Source organism: Bos indicus x Bos taurus, chromosome 3, assembly GCF_003369695.1.
Source record: "Bos indicus x Bos taurus breed Angus x Brahman F1 hybrid chromosome 3, Bos_hybrid_MaternalHap_v2.0, whole genome shotgun sequence".
Lineage (NCBI taxonomy): Eukaryota > Metazoa > Chordata > Mammalia > Artiodactyla > Bovidae > Bos > Bos indicus x Bos taurus.
Genome location: NC_040078.1, coordinates 15,344,888 through 15,366,551, shown reverse-complemented (window position 1 = coordinate 15,366,551; position 21,664 = coordinate 15,344,888). Strand labels below are relative to the sequence as shown.

Sequence of the window (21,664 nt, the reverse complement as noted above, 5' to 3'; positions counted from 1 at the left end):
CGCTCGGCTGTCGCCAGGGGGCGCAGCGCGACCCGCCCGCCGCCCTCGGAGGAGTCTGTCGCACACACCCCCTCCGCCCGGCGCTCTGGCAGTTCCCAGCCGACTACGCCTCCGCTCCGAGCCCGCCCGGCTGCTCCCGCTCCGACTCCGGGAGGGGTCGGGAGGTCTCGAATGGCCGCAGCAGGGTATAGGAGGCCAAACGTGTAAGCTGACGGGCGTCATGGAGGCGGAGCAGCGGCCAACGACTGGGGCCAACGACGGGGCGACCCCTGGGCTGGAGGCTGCGCCTCCTGCTGCCCCGGCGTCTACAACCACAGCCTCGGGTCCGGTCCCGGGGTCCAGGCCCGGGCCCGAGCCCAAGAGGAGGCAGCTCGGGACCCTGCTCCAGCCCACGGTCAACAAGTTCTCCCTTCGCGTGTTCGGCAGCCACAAAGCAGTGGAAATCGAGCAGGAGCGGGTCAAGTCAGCGGGGGCCTGGATCATCCACCCGTACAGCGACTTCCGGTACTGGGGGTCCGGCAGGGTGGGCAGGGGACACAGCTCCCACCCCCAAGGCCGCGACACAGGAGCCGGGCCCGCCCCACCCTCCACGGACACTTCATTTCCGGCCCAGGGGTCCCCTGGTGGGCCGACAGAGTCACTTCCCCCAACCTAATTCTTGGGTAAAGGATCCCCAGCCGGAGGGTCTCGGTGACTTTTCAGGCTAGGGGCACTGGAAGAGACCTGGAAGCGGACACCAGAGACCTGGGTTTCCCATTTAAAAAACCCGACACCCCGCCTGGACCAAGGGGAATATTGGAATTAGGGACTGCTGTCTCCTCCAGTTCTGCTTGCTGGGGATCTGGGAAATTTTGTCATGTTCCGAAACTCAGGGTCAGTCTAAAGGAGAAACCGAGCTGTCCCCACTGTCCTCATTTCTACCCCCAGTACCAGCCTAGTTCAGCAGGGCAGGCTACCAAAAAAAAATAGGGATGCCAGGGGAGAAAGGGAGTGTCCAGACAGCAGCTCTGATCGCTGTCCCTGGTGCTGAAGACGGGATTCGGCGGGTTAGGGCCTGGACTCAGAGTGATTTGAGGCAGCAACAGAGGGGCAAGTCCACTGCCCATGTGACCACCGCCCAGGTGACTACCAGAGAGAAGGGATGAAGAGTGGGGGTGGGGCCATTCCGTAGTCCCCATCAGGCTGTACCTCTACATCAAGGTCGCTAGGGGAGGAGAGCAACCCTGTCCTTGGAGGAAATGAAGGACAGCTTTTAGATGAGGCAAGGATATATGCAAAGCACCTATCCTGGGGAGCTAAATGAGCAGAGAGGATGAGGTGTGAATCAGGAGCCTGGAAACACCATTGGAAACCTAGACGTCATTTTAATCCACAGACATACACACTCCCTTAATGTTCTTTTTTCTCTCATTGTTCCTTTCACTCCCCTCTTTTTTACTGTCTCAATATCACCCTACTAGTGCACCTTTTCTAGTCTGCTGTGCATCTCCCTCCTCCCCCCTCCGTTTCACCCTCAAATGTATCCCCATAAACCATGTATCCCCGTTATTATTGTGCTTCTTCTCCATCCTCTCTTCTGTATCACCCGCCAGGCTTGTGACTGCCTGTGAGTCAGGCTGTGAAGATGCTCTATGGCAAGGCAAACCCTCTTTCCCTCTCCTCTCCCAGCTTACAGTACAGGATTTCTCCAGTGGCCAGGAAAGAGAAGAAGAGGAGATCCAGGGCTTGCTGTTGATTGAAATCACACAGGGCTTCCTGGAGGCCTGGACTTGGGGACCACCAAGCTTCATTCAGGGGCTGAAAGGATTGATTTTTTTTCAGGCAGAGTCAGAAGGGGCTGGGTCCTTGGTTGATGCTGCAACTAGGTGTCTCCTGAAATTGAAACCCCCATATCTAATTGGGACCTTCAGACTGTCCAATGATCTTCTTTGAATGACCTCTTCTTTTCACAGCTTCCACACAGCAGTATGGCTCTCCCCTGACCATGTCCTTGCCTGGGTGCAACCAAAGTCTCAGTGGGCATGGGGAGGTTAGGGGAGGAAAGGAGTGCAGAGCTTCAGGCTTTGCTGTCTCAGGATCTGCTGTGGAGCTTCTCTGTATGTGCAGCCCTGCCGAAGTGCTCTGAAGAGGGGAGGGATACATCTGAAAAGCTAGTTCAAACAGGAGGCAGGACAGACCATCCCCATCTGGGAAACAGATCCCAGCAGAAAAACAGGAACCATGAGTCCAACTGTGTTGGGAAGGAGGGTTGGGGTTGGGAAAGCTAGGGAAGATTTTCAGTCCTAAACTAGGAACGGGCAGAGAGCTGGAGATGGGTAAAGCAGCAGTCTCTTCAGAAATCTTGGGATAAAGAGTAAGTGAGTCATAACACCAACTAGTCTTGTACAACACTGTCACATCCATCCACATCCATATCAGTGCATATTTTTTAATAGCCCTGTGAGATCAGCAAAAGATATTTATCTTTTTTAACTTAAAAAATATTTAATAATAGTGACATAGATTATATACATATAATGAGGACATTACATATATATTATATTAAAAAATATATATGTGCATATTAGGGGTATATTTAGTAGGCATATATATTAATATATACAGTAGAGATATAGTAAATAGATAAGGCTGCTACTGCTAAGTCACTTCAGTCATGTCCGACTCTGTGCGACCCCATAGACAGCAGCCCACCAGGCTCTCCCATCCCTGGGATTCTCCAGGCAAGAACACTGGAGTGGGTCGCCATTTCCTTCTCCAATGCGTGAAAGTGAAAAGTGAAAGGGAAGTCGCTCAGTCATGTCCGACTCAGCAACCCCATGGACTGCAGCCTACCAGGCTCCACCATCCATGGGATTTTCCAGGCAAGAGTACTAGAGTGGGGTGCTATTGCCTTCTCCAAAATAGATAAGGCAGATATATATAAATAGTATAGTGTATACCAGGATGTATATGTGTGTGTGTGTGTGTGTGTGTGTGTGTGTGTGTGTACACACACACACATATTTGAAGGAGTAACTGTAAAACAAGCTCATATGTAACAATTGTCTAGGTCAAGAGAGACTACACTGGGGATACCCGGCAGGCTCCGTGCTGCTCTCACATTCCTTTTCCACAACCACTATTCTAACTTTTGTGGTACTTATTTCCTAACTGTTCTTTACAGTTTTACTACTTCTCTGTGAATCCCTAAATAATGCAGTTGAGTTTGATCAATTTTTGAACTTTTTGTGTGTGGAGTCCTACAGTGTGTATCCTTTGGTTTCTTGACATTAAATCTGTGAGATTCATTCCTACTGTGGAATGTAGGCTGCAGTTGGGTGACTTCACAGTCGTATAATATTCCAGGGCATCAGTGTATTTATCTACTGTGTTTATCTTATTTACATTTTTCTACTGATGGATATTTGGATTATTTCCAGATTTAATGCTGTTATACCTATATATATCTCCTGGAATCTTTCCCTTGAATGTGTATATACCTAGGAATAGAATTGCCAAGTTGCAGGGAATGCAAATGTTTGACTTTACTAGATAATTCCAAACTATTTTTCCAAATGGTGGTCCCAGTTTACACTCCCATTAGCTGTAAATGGTCACCCCGTTGTTCTGTATCCTTGTCCACTTTTGGCTGAGACTATCTGCCCTTAGTTTAGTGGCTGACTCTCATTGTGGTCTTACTTCCCATCCCACCCCTACCTTAGGTTTTACTGGGACCTGATCATGCTCCTGCTGATGGTGGGGAACCTCATTGTGCTACCCGTGGGCATCACCTTCTTCAAGGAAGAGAACTCTCCACCTTGGATTGTCTTCAATGTCCTCTCTGACACTTTCTTCCTGATGGATCTGGTGCTCAACTTCCGCACAGGCATTGTGGTAGAGGAGGGTGCTGAGATCCTGCTGGCACCGCGGGCCATCCGCACACGCTACCTGCGCACCTGGTTCCTGGTTGACCTCATCTCCTCTATTCCTGTGGATTACATCTTTCTGGTGGTGGAGCTGGAGCCACGACTGGATGCTGAGGTCTACAAAACAGCGCGGGCCCTGCGCATCGTGCGTTTCACCAAGATCCTCAGCCTGCTGCGGCTGCTCCGCCTCTCCCGCCTCATCCGCTACATACACCAGTGGGAGGAGGTGGGGTGGGGAGGTGGGCAGGGGGGGCTTGCAGACTCCTCCAGACAGCGATATGAGTGGGGCTCCTGGCAACTTTTTGGGGTGGGGCAGATGAGTGGGGCTTCCGAGGGAGGGGTGTCTCCAGTGTTGCTGGGGGAGAAACAGGGACAGAATGAGTGTTCAGGGGATTGGATTCACAGGATGCAAGGATGGTGGTGCAGGAGAATGGAGCATAGTTGCTGGACAAACACTGAAGGGTTAGTTAGACTCCAGGAGGAAGGTATAGAAGAGGAGCTAATAATTGTAGAGCGTGGGGAAGGCTGGAGTTTCAGCTTCAGGACAACAGCAGAGTTTAGTGGTTCAGAGTGTGAACTCTGCAGTCTCATTGCTTGTGGTCAGATCCCAATTTTACTATTTACTATATGAGGCCTGGTTTCCTTGTCTATAAAATGAAAATGTTAAATATATTTACATATGATAAGATTATAAGGGCTAAAGGAGTTAATACCTGTAAAGCACCTAGTGCAGTGCCTGGCACAGTAAGTTCTCAGTAGATTACCTATTATTATTATTATTGGAAGGGAAGAGAGCTTCTGGCACTGATCCTTATACATGCCCTGGGGCTGTTACACTGTGAATTGCCCTCTCTCCCCTTTCCCAGGCTATGCTTGGGCAGCTTGTGCAGCAGACCTTTTTGAGTTTCTGCTGTGGCACTTGCTGTGATTTGGGGCACATGATTTGCATCAGTTTTCCTATCTATGAGATGAGAGTAGTAATACAACCTCCTTTGTATTAGTTATATATGCTGTTTTATAGCCACAGTCTTAACATTCACAGAGGCTAGGGCCAGAGAGAAATTTGAAGAGAGAATCTGCAAGGCCAGGCATGGAAAAGTCTTGGCAGGGAGAGGTTCCTGTCCACAACAGCCCCTCCTCGGACTCCTCAGATCTTTCACATGACCTATGACCTGGCCAGTGCTGTGGTTCGCATCTTCAACCTCATCGGAATGATGCTGCTGCTGTGTCACTGGGATGGCTGTCTGCAGTTCCTGGTCCCCATGCTGCAAGACTTCCCTCCTGACTGCTGGGTCTCCATCAGCCACATGGTGGTGAGAACTCCCCACCGCTCAGCCTTTCCTGGGCCTTCCAAGGGCTCTTCTCCCTGAGCAGGAGGGGTAAACACAGGGGCCAAGTGGGCGATGGTGGAGAGATGACCATGAGAGGACAGAAGTGAGGAGGTGGGGAGGTGAGAGGAAAGAGGCCCAGAAGAAGTACTTGTATTGGAGGGGGGAGCATATGGGGAAGGAAACCTAGGGAGAAACTGCAGCTCCCATGCTATAAAAGAGGCCCCTTCTGCCTCAGGGCCCCCTAGAACCAAACCTCAGTGCCTCCCTTGGCAGGCAAGTTGAAGTAGAAGGCGGCAGACAGAAGGACTGAAAGAGAAAGTGGGAAGCGGGAGAATGAGGTTTTGAGGGGTCTGTGCCGAGCTCTGCAATACACTCTGCCCCCCAGAACCACTCATGGGGCCGCCAGTATTCCCACGCCCTGTTCAAGGCCATGAGCCACATGCTCTGCATTGGCTACGGGCAGCAGGCACCTGTAGGCATGCCCGACGTCTGGCTCACCATGCTCAGCATGATCGTGGGTGCCACGTGCTACGCCATGTTCATCGGTCATGCCACCGCCCTCATCCAGTCCCTGGACTCCTCCCGGCGTCAGTACCAGGAGAAGGTCAGCAGGGGCAGGAAAAGGAAGGGGAGGGGTGCTGGCGGCTGGGGAGCTCCACGTGGAGCCCATTCTGATGCATCCCTGTTGGCTCTCTGTGTCCTGCCTTGCCCCGTATCCATTTGTCCCGTGTGTACCTTTTCTTTGTACCAATGCACCTGTCCTTGGACTCCTCCACGTCTGGGTTTTCCTGTGACTGTGCCGTGTCCTCCCTGTATCCACCCTTACTCATATATCCTTTTGTCTCCATGTTTCTACCCTCTGGCTGTGGCCCATGGCTGTGACCTTCCTCCACAACCCTCCCCCCACCACACTGTTCTGGCTCCACTTCTGTCTCTGTGTTTTCTTGCCTGCTGGCCATCGGCTGGCTCTCCAGTACAAGCAGGTGGAGCAGTACATGTCCTTCCACAAGTTGCCAGCTGATACACGGCAACGCATCCATGAGTACTATGAGCACCGCTACCAGGGCAAGATGTTCGATGAGGAAAGCATCCTAGGCGAGCTGAGCGAACCACTTCGGGAGGTGGGACTGGGCGGGGCCCTGGAGGGAGGCTCTTCAACGACCTGGGCTTCAGGGACGACCTCTAGGGTGGGGACTATTAGTCAGCTGGGGCCCCTACAGCCTGTGGGGCCTGCAAGAGGGCCCCATGGGAGTTCAGGCCTTTGGAGCACTTTTAGGAGTTAAGGTCTTCCTTGATGATCTTTCAGGGGTGAAGTATACATGAGGAGGGGCTGCAGGAATCTCTGTTGGGGTGGGGTGGGGTGTGGTCCTGCAAGGGCTCATGGGAAAGCTCTGAGGGCAGGAGCTTAGAGATGATCCCAGGCCGACTGAAGCATCCGCATCCTTTGGCAGATCATGACCCCAGGGGTGGGGCTTCTGGAGACAGAGGAGCTTGATGGGGGCACCTCGGGGCAGGGGGCACAGCCTGCCTGACAGGCCCCTCCCCTGCCCAGGAGATCATTAACTTCACCTGCCGGGGCCTGGTGGCCCACATGCCGCTGTTTGCCCATGCTGATCCCAGCTTCGTCACGGCCGTGCTCACCAAGCTACGCTTTGAGGTCTTCCAGCCGGGGGACCTCGTGGTGCGTGAGGGCTCCGTGGGCAGGAAGATGTACTTCATCCAGCATGGGCTGCTCAGTGTGCTGGCACGTGGCGCCCGGGACACCCGCCTCACTGACGGATCCTACTTTGGGGGTCAGCAGGCCTCAGGGTGGGTGGGTGGGGGTTCTGGAGCAGAGAAAGGAGGGCAGCTGCTCCCATGGGTCTGGGTCTTCACCTGGCTGTGCTCCAGGACCACAGAGTTCCAGCCCCTCCCCAGGCCTATTCAATTAGAATCTCTGGGTCTGGGGTTTAGAGTTCTGTAATTCTAAAGGCTTCTTAAGAGATTCTAGTGCATGGTCAGGTTGAAAATCCCTGGGCCAGTGAGATCCAGGGATCCCACAAGATGAGGGAAAGGTAGGAATATAGCAGTGCTATCCCAGGGGCTGGAGCTTTGTGGCTCCCTGGGGGAATGACTTGGTGGGGGAATCGGGGACCTAGCCTGTGGCAGTTCCACAGTTCTCCTTGATGCTGCCCAAAAGGGTCTGAGACTCATAATCTCTCAGTCCCCAAATCACCCACCACCTTCCAGCATCCCCACTGTGTTGCCCTTTGCCCTTTGGCACTGTTTTTCTCCTTCTGGGTTGCCTTGGTGTTCTTTCAAAGGGGAGGGAAGAGAGGGCACTGCCCTAGGCCTACCCCTTGGGCTAAAGCCATGGAGGTGGGGTGAGAATTACAGTGAAGTGGAATAACTAGGAGTGCAGCAAGACCTGCCTGTTTATCAGCTTTAATTTGGACAGAGGCAGGACAGTAATTATGCGGGAGAGTGGGGGTGCTTGGAGCACTCAGGGCCTCTGGATGGGTGGGGAGTCATAAGTTGCTCCCATCTGGGGAGGAGCCTGAGGAATCTGGGTCAGCTGCTGCAGGCCCAGTAAGAGGGAGTTCTGCAGACAGTGATCCTGAAGGCCTCCTCCCAACTTTGTCAGAGATCTGCCTGCTGACTCGGGGCCGACGCACAGCCAGCGTGCGTGCGGACACCTACTGCCGCCTGTACTCACTCAGCGTGGACCATTTCAACGCCGTGCTCGAGGAGTTCCCTATGATGCGCCGGGCCTTCGAGACAGTGGCCATGGATCGGCTGCGCCGTATCGGTGAGGTCCAGGCTGCGCCCTCACCCTTGTCCATGGCAAGGAGTCCCCAGGATCCCAGGGCCCAGGCTCCAATGCCTTGGCACACCCCAGGGGACCCGAGTCCCAGCAGATGCCCCCCAGTAGGGCTCTCAACACACTGGCTCACTGTCCCTATAACTCAGCATCTCTGAACCCTGGAGATATCGCTCCAAGTTTCCATGCATTGAACCCTCCTTGCTTGAGTAGCAGTCCCTGATGCTCACCATCTCTGATACATACTCTCATCCCCTAACCCTCTTCCTTCAACCCTCATCTCCCAATCTCCATCTCCCAACTCCATCTCCACACACTTGATCCCCATCCCCTACCTTCACCCTGCCCGTGTCCCTTGACTCCATCTTGTTACCCTCATTCTTTTGATATCCAACCTTCATCTTGAATTCCTATCCTATCCTTAACTCCTTCCCCCTGGGATAATTTCTAGGTAAGAAGAATTCCATACTGCAGCGGAAGCGCTCTGAGCCAAGTCCGAGCAGCAGCGGGGGCGTCATGGAGCAGCACTTGGTTCAACACGACAGGGATATGGCCCGGGGTGTTCGGGGCCTGGCGCCCAGCACAGGCGCTCAGCTCAGTGGAAAGCCGGTGCTGTGGGAGCCACTAGTGCACGCACCCCTGCAAGCAGCCGCCGTGACCTCCAATGTGGCCATTGCCTTGACGCACCAGCGGGGCCCTCTTCCCCTCTCGCCCGACTCTCCAGTCACCCTCCTTGCTCGCTCTGCTCGAAGATCAGCTGGAGCAGGCTCCCCAGCGTCCCCCCTGGTGCCTGTCCGAGCTGGCCCTCTAGCCCGGGGGCCTTGGGCATCCACTTCCCGCCTGCCGGCCCCGCCCGCCCGAACCCTCCATGCCAGCCTATCCCGGGCTGGGCGCTCACAGGTGTCACTGCTGGGGCCTCCCCCAGGAGGGGGTGGACGGCGACTAGGACCTCGGGGCCGCCCGCTCTCAGCCTCCCAACCTTCTCTGCCTCAGAGGGCAGCGGGTGATGGCTCTCCTGGGCGTAAGGGCTCAGGAAGTGAACGCCTGCCCCCTTCAGGGCTCCTGACCAAGCCTCCAGGGACAGCCCAGCTCCCCAGGCTGCCAGTGCCTGAGCCAGCTACTCCCCGGGGCCCCCAGCTGTCTGCCAACATGTGAAACCTTTAGGTAAGCCCTTGGGTGCAGTAGCATACGCCTGAGGGCAGACACCTCTTGGGGACACTGAGGGGACCTGAAACACTGCGCTATGGGACTATCTCCCCTTAGTACCAAGAAGATGGTCTCTGTCCTCAGCTCAGGCACCCTGTAGCCTGACACCCATCCTAATCCATGCACCCATTCATCAAAGGTTCTTAGCGCCTACCATGTTCAAGGCACTGCGCCAGGCGCTGTATGTCTCCACTGCCAAGTAGAAGCGACTCCGAGTCCTCTGATGAGGGTTTTCCCCTAGCCATGGTCCTGCCAGGTGCAGGCCCAAGCCCATGCGCCCACCTTACTAAGCACAAGTACTTGCCATCACCGTACTGCCAAGTAACTAGATGTCTCTGTTTTCCTGTCCATGACCTTTCAGGTTCTGCCTGGCATGGTTAATCTTCCTGTCCGGCTAGCATAGCTGGGCACTGCCAACTACCCGTGCCCTCATTGATGTCAACAAATGTCTCAGGCCCCTGGTGTGGGCACCCAGCTTTACTGCCATGCCTGGACCCTCCCTGTCTATATCCCGAGGGGGAACACACCTCCTACCGAGTTCCTTGTGCTTTCTGTCTCTGTGGTAGAACTACCTTTTTGTAAACTAGGAGGCTTCTCCTTCCTGTGCCCTTGTCCGGGTGATGGCCCCCTTGAAGCTATGGGATTGCTGACACCCCCTTATTTAGTGTGCCAGTCTAGATCCCCCCAGGTAGGGGGCAAGTGGCTGAATCCCTAGATGGGATTTTTTTCTTTCCTCCCTCCCTTATTTATTCATTTAATAATTTATTCATTCATTTGCTAATTTTATTTATTATCAACTCACTTTATCCATTTACCCATTCCTTTATCCATCCCTGCCCTCCCCTCCTACTAGGGAAGCAGGAACAGACAGGGCCCTCCATCCCAGCTCTTGTGGTCCTTGTGCAACTCCCATCAGCAGCAATACTTGAACACTCTCCCTATCTAGGTAGGACCAGGAAGGGCCATCTGAGATGGGGAGAAGGACTGTTCTTATTTTTAGTTCTTTTTCATTCCTGTTGAGTTTGCTGTTGGTGCAGGAGCAAGGGGAGGGACTGAGGTATCCAAGCCTAGGGAAGGGCAGGCTAGCCAGTACCTCTGCCTTCTCAGGGACAAGAGAATCCTGTAGCCCACCCCTCTGTCCCCACGTCTACTCTCCAGCATCAAAGAATGTGGGGCCAGGACCCTAACGCTCCTTTTCTCCTAGGCGGGGAGTTCTGGGGTTCTGCGTGTATGGGAGAAGTTTTATATGGCTTCCAAACATCTGGGTTTAAAAAGAAAATAGAGACACTTGTTTTGCCTCCTGGTTTGTGTGTGGGAACAAAGTGGGCATTTCAGGGCGCAGGAGGAGGCCAGAACACCTGACCCAGTAAAGCATGGGATGGGTGTGAGAGCAAATGGGGAGTGGCCTGCAAGCCTCGAACTGGTGAGACACTAACGAGGTGTGCCCGCCTGGCTCCGGTGCTCCCCGGCTTCCATCTCTCCTAGCTTCCAGTCACAATGAAGAAAAAGGTGACACTGTCCTTGGGAGATGATTTTTAAGATGAGATTTTGTGGAAACTGTGGCCATGATTACCATGCTTCCCTCCCCTCCACCCTCAGCTATGGGAAACCTGGGGGAATAGAATTAATAGTTGAGCTGGGATTAAAGGCTCAGAGCATCTTAGGGACCAGTTGAGAGCATTAGATACAGGGAATGTACCATTGGTGCTGTTGGATGGCCATTGCTTAATTGGATACAGACTATTCAGGCCTGCATGAAATAGAGAAAGGGAGGGAGTGCCCTGGAAGGAAACTGGATGGCAGATGTGGCCTGGGGTAGGGAGGATTGGGAGAGAAAAGACTTAGATGTGGGGCTGCAGGAGGGAGTGGGGAGGGGCAGGTCCAGGGCTGGTTTGGTCAGAGAAGGAGGGGCACCTCAGGTTACGCTCAGCACCCGCATGATGTTGGTATGGCCAGAGCCTGGTTGCCAGCCTGTCACCACAATCACCAGGTCCCCAGAACTGAGGAAGCCACAGAGCTTTCCTGGAGGGGAGGAAGGAGAGAAGATGATAATCAGCCACTGAGGGACCCAGGCCAGCCCTGTAAAGAGAACCAGCCACCACCCTTCACCGCCTTCTTCAAGGGCACCCATAAGGAAGGAGGGGCCCGAGGCAAACTGTACAGTGCGCCCCCGGGGGCACTGCAGGGAGTGTGACCACTGTAGGAGGTGTGAGCTGCAGCTGTGCCCATGGGGTGCCATGGAGCATGTTGCTGAGTAGCAAGTCTATCCACCTGCATGGCTGTGCAGACGGAAAGAGGGAGAGTATGAGCATGTGCTGTGCTCAGTCACTCAGTCTTGTCAACCTCTTTGAGACCCCTAGGGACTGTAGCCTGCCAGGCCCCTCTGTCCATGGGGATTCTCCAGGCAAGAATACTAGAGTGGGTTGCCATTTCCTCCTCTAGGGGATTTTCCCAACCCAGACATCAAACCCAGGTCTCCCGCATTGCAGGCAGATTCTTTACCAGCTGAGCTACCAGGGAAGCCCAGGGTATGAGCATAGCAACTGTCAATTCGATTTCAGTTGCAGCTGCAGGACCCTGGGTCCCTCTTTCTCCTCTCATCTCTTGCTCCTTGTGTCATGCCCAGCTCCAGCCATCTGGTGGAGGCAGCAGCTGTGTCAACCACTTAGGGATGGCCCTGGTCCCTGCCCTTGCTCCCTCTGCCCTCTCTCAGCATGTTCCCCCCACGCTTGGAGACTCAAGTATCTCAGTCTTAGTGAATCTCACAGAGAAAACCTGGGACCAGAGGAGAGAAGCAAGACCCCTTGGGGGAGTGTAGGAAGTGGGGTTGGCGGACTCAGGATACAAATCCAGGGGAGGGTGGGAGGGAGCTAGGGGTCTCACCATTGTCGATGCCAAATTGGACCCGACGGTCCACATCATCGGCCCAGATGTCCTCTGGAGGTTCACGGTAGAGCACAGGGAAGACTCCTCGGCACAGGTGGGCCTGGCGGGCAGCCTGAGCAGAGCGGGTGACGGCAATGACTGTTGCCCGAGGTCGGTACCGGGACAGAAGCTGGGCTGAGCTGAAGGAGGCAGACAGGGTCAGCCCAGAATATTGGAAGAGTGTTGGGTTCGGGTTCCAGGTGCCACCAGTAAGCTGTGTGACCCTAGGTAAGTCATCATAATTTTTCTGGGCCTTAGTTTTCTCACCCATAAAGTGGGTGTAAGAATACCTGCCTTTCTGACCACATGGGGAAACTGTGAGATGACTAAAAAAAATCTATCAAATGAGATAATAAGGAGAAACCTCTTTGAAAAACAGAAAACCCTTCTGGGAATGCATCTTTATATAGTATTTAACTTAAAAAATGTTTCTTGTTAATCCTCATAATCCCATGAGCAAGTGGAGGAGGATTATAGAACCTGGGTGACCTACCCAAGATGTCATAGCTAAGTTTCAGAGCAAAGATTTGAATTCAGACCTTCTGGAGCCTTCTGTAATACCCCAGCATTGCAAGGCTTTGTGGGCTAAATGCAGAGGACCTGTTTCTGAGCCCCGGGAGCCCAGATGGCCTGGAAGTCAGTATACCCAGTGATGCCACCTTGCCCTCCCAACCCCTTGAGGAGATAGGCACAATTCCTGGTGTGCTCCAAGATCTGTCTCTCTAGGCTTCCAGCTCCCATAGCTGCCTCTCTTCTTACCCCAGAAAGATCTCTGATGATGAGACAAAAGTCACGCTTGGGGCCCATCCCAGCCTGCCCTGGACCCAAAGCTCTGTCCTGGTGTGTTCCCAGTGTTCTCCTCACCGGCCAGTTGTGGTCAGCACAATGATGGCACCAGCACAGCACTTGAAGGCAGCCTCCACAGCACCAATAGCGGTGACCTCCGTGGGATCCCGGCTCAGTGGTGCTGCCCGGCGTAGCTCCTCAAAGAGCTGCCGGTGGTACACGGCAGCCTCTGCCTCCCGGGCAATCTGTGGGCACCAGGAGGTCAGGCTGGGCAAGGGTATTGGGATCTGAAGAAGGGTGGTTTTCCAGCCCATTTGCCTTGCATTCTGAGCTCCTACCGCATGCTGCATCTTTACAGCCTCCACAGGAAAGTTGCCTTTGGCAGTCTCCCCTGACAGCATGATGCAGTCTGCCCCATCCAGAACAGCATTGGCCACGTCACTTGTCTCTGCCCGAGTTGGCCGGGGCTTAGTGATCATGCTCTCCAGCATCTGGGGGATATCTTGAGGTCAGAACTGTAGGAGTCATATCTGACTGGGGACCCTGCCCCGACTATGTCTCTGACATCCATGCTCTGAGGGCCCTGAAAACCAGAGTCACACTCACAAACTGTGTGATCCTGGCTGCTCTGTTTCCTCATCTGAAAACGGGGGTCACAGTAAGTCTTCATAGCTTTGTTGTTTGAGGGTCAAACATTGGACAGCAAAACGTGCTAGAGACCTAAGGTGTGTGTATTTACCCTCAGTGTTCCCAGACTCATAGAGGGCCCTGCCCCCAGGGCTCATGGCAGACCTGTGTAGCACAGACAACGGGCTTTCCCGCCAAGTTGCAACGGCCGATCATCATCTTCTGAGCCAGGAAAACCTTCTCAGCCGGGATCTCAATGCCCAGGTCACCCCGTGCCACCATAATACCGTCGCTCACCTCCAGGATTTCATTGAACCTGGGCGGTTGGGGAAGTCAGGGCTGGGAAAGACCCAAGAGAAGCCAGAGAGAGGCAGGCAGGGAAAGAGGAGGGAGATGGGGATACGTAGGGCCTGATGGGAACAAAGACCAAGTCTCACTTCTTTACGCCCTCGTGGTTCTCGATTTTGCTAACGATCTTGATGCCCTGTCCTTCCGGCCCCAGAGCATCCCGGACGGCAGCCACGTCGCTGGCTTTCCGCACGAAAGAGACAAAGACGATGTCCACGCCATGCTCCACCCCGAAGCGCAGGTCCTGGACATCTTGCTCGGACAGCCCGGGCAGGTCCACCTGGGTGCCTGGCAAGTTCACGCCCTTCCGACTGCCCAGGACACCGCCGTTCTCCACTTCGGTCTCTAGCCCTTCTGGACCTGCGGGTATGGAAAGAATCCGCTTAGGTTAGGGGTGAGGGCGGGGGCATAGTCACAGCAGTGCGAACACCGGGCTTGGACCCGCAAGAAAACGGAATGATGTCTTATTTGTTTCTTCATGCTCAGCCTGGGCTCTGCACAGAATGGCACATGGACGTCTGTGGAAGAAACTTCTAACCCGCCAATCCAGCCCCAGCCCAGGGTAGCCCTGGAGTCTGGATGCCAGGGACTCGGGAAGGTGTGGTGGGAGTGAAAGGCGAAGGCGGGACCGAAAGGAAGAGGGCCCACTGCGCAGGACCAGGGCGGGAGGCCCGTCCGCACCGATTTTCTTGACCACTAGGGAGATGAGCCCGTCGTCAATGTAGATGCGGCCCCCCACCGGCATGACTCGGACGATATTGGGGTAGTCCACCCACACGGTGTTCGCGTCCCCGCGGGTCTGGAACTCTGGGTCCACGGTCACCAGCACCCGGGAGCCCTTCACTATCTCCACTTCTGACGCCGGGTCCTAGGGGCGGGGCCAGAGGATCACTGAGTTCGGCCTGCGGAGGTCAGAACTGGCCCCTCCCAATGTTCCGCCCTACGGATAACTTCCTTCAAGCTGCACCGCCCCCTTTGCCGTCCCCAGAACAGGGCGGGTCGCGGGTCCTCTCTCACCCCTTGCAGGATCCCAGTGCGTATCTCTGGTCCCTTGGTGTCCAGGGCGATGGCCACGGGTCGGTAGCTGAGCGGAGAATTTGCAAAGCTCTCCACCGCCTCCCGGATGTTAGCGATGGACTCAGCGTGGTACTGGGGACCAGAACAAAGTGAGGATTTCAGGGGAAGCTGGCCGGGACCTTGGGGCATCCTCTAGCCCCACCCGTCTCCCCGTGGCCCCGCCCTGAACCTCGTGGGAGCCGTGGGAGAAGTTGAGTCTCGCGATGTTCATCCCGGCCTCGATCATCTCCTTGAGACGCTCCACGGAGCGAGATGCCGGCCCTGGAACCAGAGACCCGCCCGATTCAGACAACTTTCTCACCAAACCTGAGTGACAACCGAACCCATCATCACCCTCGGGGCCGCCCCAGGCCGCAGAAGTCCTGTCACCCGACCTTTGTCCCCTGACCCCACCCCGGCACACAGATCAGAGACTACATTCCCCTCTCCAGCTAGGACCTGCCTCCTTGCACTGCAAGGCCCTAGAAGGGTGGGCTCAGCCAGGCCTGAGGCGACAGTGTTGCCTTGCCTTGATGTTCCGTGCTGCAGTGTGGGGGAACTCCAGTGAATGAGAAGGGGATGGGTGCCAAGCTTTAGAGCCTCCTTCCTGTTGGACTGAGGAGAGTTGAGTTCCATTCCTTCCCTGCTAGTAGGACAGCTGAGTAACTGAGACCCAGCTGACCAGCCTCTCCAGTCCCTCCCTAAGCCAGTTCTTCCACTTGTGTACTGGGTCTCCTTCTCACCCAATCAAAAACAGATTCAGCAGTTCCCCCAGTTCTCTATGTCATTGATGTTTTCCTTTTCTGTTAGATCATTCCCATCAGCATGTAAGCCTGGTGTTATTTCATGCAACAACAACAAATTCTCCTAATTTCAGTTCCCCCTCTAGCTACACAGCCCTATTCCTTTGCTCACCGGTGCAGCAAAATTCATGACAAGAGTTATCTCTGTATCCCCTCCCCCCTATTCTCCTTGTACCCACTCTCCATTACATCTGTTCTTGTCAAGGTCACCAACAGCCTCTGTGTTGTTGCTAAATCCAGTGGTTAGTCCTCATCTTAGCTGATCTGCCAACAGTATTTGACACACATCCTTGACATACATTCTTGGCTTGGCCTCCAGGACACCACCCCTGGTTTACTTCTACCTCACTGGCTGCTCCCTTTCAGCCTTAGCTCCCATCAGATGACCATTCCTCTTCTCTCATTTTCCTTTCACCCCCTTGGTAGTCTCAACTAGTCTCATGGCTTTACATACCGTCAGTATGTCAACAACTTCCAAATTTACATCTCCAGTTTAGACCCCTCTCCCAAAACCAGAGTTGTGTATCTGACTGCCTACTCTATACCACCCTTGCATGTCTAATATTTGCAATCAAACTCAACAAGCCCCAAACTGAACTGATCTCTCCTCCAAACATTTCCACCACAGTCTCTCCTGCTTAGTTGATAATGGATTCTTCTAGCGCCTCACACCAAAAAACTGCGACTAGTCCTTGACTCCTTTTTCACCCCCACCCCCACCCGATATCCAATCCATCATATCCTGTTGGCACTACCTTCAAAATACATTCAGAATATTGTCCCTTCTCAGCAGCTCCACTTCCACCACCTGGTCTAAACCAGAAATACTGTAGGAGCAGCTTGGGGCTCACCCCCACCCCCAACCTCAATCTACTTTCAATATAGCAGCCAGGGCAGTTCTGTTAAGACCTGAGTAACAGCATGTAACTCCTGCTCAAAACTCTGCAGTGGTTTCAGTTTCACACTACACTTGGAGTGAAACGCAACTCAAATTCTAAAAATGGCCTACTGAACCCTGCACGATCTTCCCCTTCCTCCAACCTCTTCATTTTTGCTGCTCTTCCCCTTGATGGTTTCCAGCCTCCTTGACCTAGGGCCTTGGCACTGACTATTGCCTTTGCCTAGAACTCTCTTCTCTCAGACATCTGTCTTTGCTCAGGTCTAATTTTCTCATCAATGGCTACCCTGACTCCCTATTAGGACTGCAACCTCCCTCCTGCCCTTGCATTTTAATACCCCTTACCATGCGTGATTTTTCTTTTTTTTTTCCCCAAAGTACTTATCAGTTTCTAATATACTAAATACTTTCTTTAGTTTTTAAATAACATTGCATTTATTATTGTCGCACCCAGCTAGAGTGTCAGCTCCCCAAGGGTAGGGATCTTTGTCTGTTTTTTCCTTTTTTAATATTTATTTATTTGGTTGTGCTGGGTCTTAGTTGTGGGGTGTGGGTTCTAGTTTCTTGACCAGGGATTGAACCTGGGCTTCCTGCATTGGGAGCATGGAGTCGTAGCCACTGGACCACCAGGGAAGTCTCTTTTTAAAAAGAAAATAATTATTTTTACTTATTTGGCTATGCTGTGCAGGTGGGATCTACTTCCCCAGCTAGGGATAGAACCTGGGCCCTCTGAAGTGGAAGCATGGAATCCTAACCAGAGAAGTCCCTGTCTGTTTATTTCATTTCACTGACCTACTTCCAGGACCCAGTAGCTTATCTACCAAGAACTCAACAAATATTTGCTGGGCTTCTGAAGTTGTCCAGTGGTTAAGAATCTCCCTTGCAATGCAGGGGACACCAGTTTGATTCCTGATCCAGGAAGATCCCACATGTTTCAGGGTAACTAAGCCTGAGCAGCACAACTACCGAGCCTTGTTCTAGAGACTCCAAGCTGCAGATCCGGAGCCCACTTGCCCTAGAGCCCATGCTCTACAAGAGAAGCCACCGCAATGAGGAAGCCTGCACACTACAACCAGAGAGTAGCCCCTGCCCTCAGCAATTAGAGAAAACCCTCTTGCAGCAGTGACCCTGTGCAGCCATAAATAAATAAAAATTTAAAATATGTATTTATTTATTTATCCCTCAATCAAACAAGGAGAAGTGTCAAAGAACACAAAAGATGAGGCAGCATCTTGAGAAAAACACACGAGGCCCTGTGACGCTGCAGGAGGGGTGGGGGTGCTTACCGATGGTGGCGATGATACTGGTACTGCGAGCGACCACAGGCTCAGAGTCGATGTCCAGCAGGCACAGATGTTCCAGGAAGGTGTCTGCCATAGTGGCTGGCAGCTGCTGCCGCTGGAAGAAGGAAATGCCCAGCTCCTGAGTCATCTGGGCTACACTAGCCCGCTGCAGGTACCCCACAGGTCCTGCAGTACAAAGGGGCTGTGTGGGCACCTGCCGCTGGCCCCCATCCTTTCATCTCAGTGTGCTTTCTATTCCTTCCCTCAGTTCTCCAGTTTTTGTTGAGTCTTCTGAGCTGGGCATTATGCATACATTAACTTATTTAGTCACCAGGATGCTAGCAAGCAGGTACTGTTATATGCTCTGTAATTATTCCCATTTTCTAGGTAAAGAAACAGAGGCTGAGAAAGGTTAGATCAGTTGCCCAAGTTTGTATAGCTTCTAATTAACAGAGATAAGATTCCCATTTAGGTCTGACTAACTCCAGGCTCAAATTCTTGATCACCTAGCTGTCTGGTCCCTCACATCCTCAGACTTCTTGCCCTTTAGCTGCTGACTTCTCTCAGCCTCAGCCCCCTTTGATATCTAGTTCACAGTGGCCCTTCATTTCCAGGCTGAGAATCACCCAGTTCCCTTTCCTAAGGTTCCTGTCTTCTTCCCTCCAGCCCCTGACAATTGACTGGCCTCCCACTCCCTCCTTTGAGTTTCCTCAGCCCCTTCAGTGCTCCTCCAGGTCCTGAAGTCTCTGTAGCTTGCCCTAGCCCAGCTCAGAGGAAGAGGAGCCCCAGTGCCAACCACACCGTCCATGCCACTGCACACCTGCCTGTCTCCGGGGATCTGCTCCATACTGTTAACTGTCGGAGGCAGGAGGCCAGCTGGGTGGGGAATCAGCTCTGTATCCTGGTTAAAGTGTCACTGGAAGTCCTGTGCACCAGGGGCCAGAGTCCAGTAGTCATGGGAATGCCCCTTGGCTCCCAGGCTGCAAGCTCCCCTCTGCCTTGCCTATTGGGGTTGGGAGAAGAGGCCCCGACCGGGGTCTATAAATTAACATGGAGGAGACTCTGAACACAGATCCTCCCCAAATACCTCCTAGCCAGCAGCAAATATGGTCTATTTGTTCTCCCACCCACACTTGATTCCTACTTTCATTTCTTCCCTTCTCTTTAATGATATCTGATGCCTCTTCTTACCTCCTGGAGCGCCAGTCAGGATGGACTTCACTACATCCCGTTGGGACTTAGAAATCCATGACCAGAGCCAGCTGGGGAGCATGTTCTTCTGCACTGACAAGCTTCAAAATTCAGAGCTGGAGCCTCCTGGACTGTGGAGAGAGAAGGGGGAGAGGATAACAAAACTGCTGGTCTTATCAAAAGGAGCCAGAAAAAAAGAAAAGGGACACACCCAGTGAGCCACCCCTATCTCCACGCAGAGTCCCTCCCCTGGACCTGCTGGCTCTCTGCCCCTGTCCTCTGGCATTTCTGCCCTTCTCTCATCCATTTTTCCTGATAAATTTTTAATCCATACATTCTGTCTGGTCATCAACCTGAACAGAGATTTTTTTTTTTTGCCAGTAATATGGTCCCTTTGAGGGGTTTCCCTGGTAGCTCAGCTGGTAAAGAATCCACCTGCAATGCGGGAGACCTGGGTTTGATCCCTGGGTTGGAAAGATCCCCTGGAGAAGGAAATGGCTACTCACTCCAGTATTCTGGCCTGGAGAATTCCATGGACCGTATAGGGATCGCGGGATCGAGACTGAGTGACTTTCACTTTCACTATGGTCCCTTTGTACTTTACTGAAGTTAGCCCTAGATGAATCTAGGAAGCAGGGGATCTAGTACAGGGACTGGAGGTTGAAGAAAGGGGATGGGGAACATTTTGATCATGCAATGCGATTCTCTAGGAGGGCTCTGATAGCACCATTGTCATTATCACGTTGGCTCCTGTCTACTTCATGACCATTTGCAATATTTATTGAGCACCTACTCTGTGCCAGTTCCTAAGGATGCAGTGGTAAGCAAAACAGAGCCCATGCTCTTCTGTGGAATTTTTAGTATGGAGATGAGACAGACTATAAACAAGTGTTAAGCAAATAAATATATAACTATATACTTTGTAAGTTCTATGAAGAAATGGATCATGGTGCTGGAACAGAGAAGCCTGTGAGGAGAAGGGGATGCGTTTTAGATGAGGTGGTTGGGGAAAGCTGCTTTGATGTGATCTTATGTTTTTAACAATATTCATTTATTTGGCTATGCCAGGTCTTAGTTGCAGCATGCAGGATCTAGTTCCCTGACCAGAGATCAAACCTGGGCCCCCTGCACTGAGAGCATGGAATCTTAACCACTGGACCACCAGGTAAGTCCCTGAAGTGATCATATTTAAGTTGAGATTTGGAGGAGGAGAAGAACCAGTGGGGACAATTTGGCGCAAGGAGTTTTCTATGGGGTTGGAAATAATATATGCCGAGACTCTGAGGAAGGAAAAGCCTGGCACTTTTCACTTTCATGCATTGGAGAAGGAAATGGCAACCCACTCCAGTGTTCTTGCCTGGAGAATCCCAGGGATGGGGGAGCCTAGTGGGCTTCCGTCTATGGGGTCGCACAGAGTCGGACATGACTGAAGCAACTTAGCAGCAGCAGCAGCAGCAGCAGAGAGGGCAAGCTGTGGTGAGTGTAGAGGCGCATGGTCCCTGTGAAACTGGAGACAGAAGCAGGGCCTCACAGGGCAGTGGTCTCATACAGGAGGGTGGCAGTCAACTGATGCTTGAGAGACCAGACAGTAGGTGAAGGGGGACCAGTGAGGCATTTTAGGGGAAGTCAAGGTGGGAGGACTAGCATAGTGGCAGTGGAGATGAAGAGTGGGAACCAGATCTGAGATGTATGTTGGAGAAGAGCAGACAGAATGGAATGGTGGTGCCAAGTGAGGAGAGACAGAGCAAGGCTTCCAGACCCAAAAGGATGGCACTGAGGGACTCTGGCTTGAGCAGTTAGTTAAGGAAGGGAAGAGAGATTTGCAGGGGAAAACATTCAAGGTCTCTGTTTTAGATAGGAACCCGCCTGCCAATGAAGGAAACATAAGAGACGTGGGTTCGATCCCTGGGTCAGGCAGATCCCCTGGAAGAGGGCATGGCAATGCACTCCAGTCTTCTTGCCTGGAGAATCTCATGGACAGAAGAGCCTGGCCACTATAGTCCATAGCGTCGTAGAGTTGGACACGACTGAACTGATTTAGGAGGCACACAAGATTGCCATGTCAGTTCATCATTAAAATCAACAGGCAGATCATTGAATCTGTTCACTGAGCACACAGCATGTGCTGGTACAACATGCAAGGCTTTAAACACACCCTCACCTTTTATCATCATGACAACCTAGAAGCAAGGTGGGACAGATAGCCTGGTTTGTTTTATTTTAAGTTAGTTTGGCTGCATGTGGGATCTTATTTCTGCAGCCAGGGATTGAACCCAGGCCCTAGCAGTGAAAGCACAGAGTCCTAACCACTGGACTGCCAGGAAATTCCTCTAATAGCCTGTTTTACCGATGAGGGAACTCAGGCTAGCAGGGTGTGTTGGACTTCTGTTGCCACTCCACATCCTTTCTTTAGCCTTTCCACTCTGCTCTGCAGCCAGGAGGCTGAAGGCCTTGTCCCGTAACTTCTATAGGGGTTGGCTGGAGAATGGCACTGACAGATGAGGT

General features: G+C 52.9%; 2 protein-coding genes across 4 annotated transcripts; one reads left to right on the top strand and one right to left on the bottom strand.

The window, feature by feature from the left end:
- Positions 1-28: 28 nt before the first annotated feature.
- Positions 29-10,540, top strand: HCN3 (hyperpolarization activated cyclic nucleotide gated potassium channel 3). Its single transcript, XM_027531054.1, has 8 exons — positions 29-504; positions 3,702-4,131; positions 5,057-5,218; positions 5,622-5,840; positions 6,211-6,357; positions 6,789-7,029; positions 7,860-8,024; positions 8,488-10,540. The coding sequence occupies exons 1-8, from the start codon at positions 221-223 to the stop codon at positions 9,189-9,191; spliced, it is 2,352 nt and encodes a 783-aa protein (XP_027386855.1). The 5' UTR covers positions 29-220; the 3' UTR covers positions 9,192-10,540.
- Positions 10,012-19,298, bottom strand: PKLR (pyruvate kinase L/R). Of its 3 annotated transcripts, none has more exons than XM_027531065.1 (12): positions 19,160-19,298; positions 18,789-18,971; positions 17,972-18,083; positions 15,175-15,266; positions 14,946-15,077; positions 14,610-14,796; positions 14,018-14,288; positions 13,746-13,896; positions 13,292-13,444; positions 13,032-13,198; positions 12,126-12,307; positions 10,012-11,264 (listed from the first exon to the last, which is right to left on the bottom strand). In XM_027531065.1, the coding sequence occupies exons 2-12, from the start codon at positions 18,813-18,815 to the stop codon at positions 11,158-11,160; spliced, it is 1,581 nt and encodes a 526-aa protein (XP_027386866.1). In that variant the 5' UTR covers positions 18,816-18,971; positions 19,160-19,298; the 3' UTR covers positions 10,012-11,157. The 3 variants fall into 3 exon arrangements, with proteins under 3 accessions (XP_027386866.1, XP_027386876.1, XP_027386884.1); XM_027531075.1 differs by having other exon boundaries at positions 18,789-18,893; XM_027531083.1 differs by lacking the exon at positions 18,789-18,971.
- Between the last annotated feature and the right edge of the window lie 2,366 nt (positions 19,299-21,664).

Coding starts and splice junctions, on each gene's coding strand:
- PKLR (XM_027531065.1), bottom strand. CDS start 18,815: ATGGAGCAGATCCCCGGAGACAGGCAG. Junction 12,308..13,031: donor GTGCTGACCACAACTGGCCG/GTGAGGAGAACA, acceptor TGCCTCCTTCAG/CTCAGCCCAGCTTCTGTCCC. Junction 11,265..12,125: donor CCAATTTGGCATCGACAATG/GTGAGACCCCTA, acceptor CCTCCCCTCCAG/GAAAGCTCTGTGGCTTCCTC.
- HCN3 (XM_027531054.1), top strand. CDS start 221: ATGGAGGCGGAGCAGCGGCCAACGACTGGGGCCAACGACGGGGCGACC. Junction 4,132..5,056: donor ACATACACCAGTGGGAGGAG/GTGGGGTGGGGA, acceptor CGGACTCCTCAG/ATCTTTCACATGACCTATGA. Junction 6,358..6,788: donor TGAGCGAACCACTTCGGGAG/GTGGGACTGGGC, acceptor TCCCCTGCCCAG/GAGATCATTAACTTCACCTG.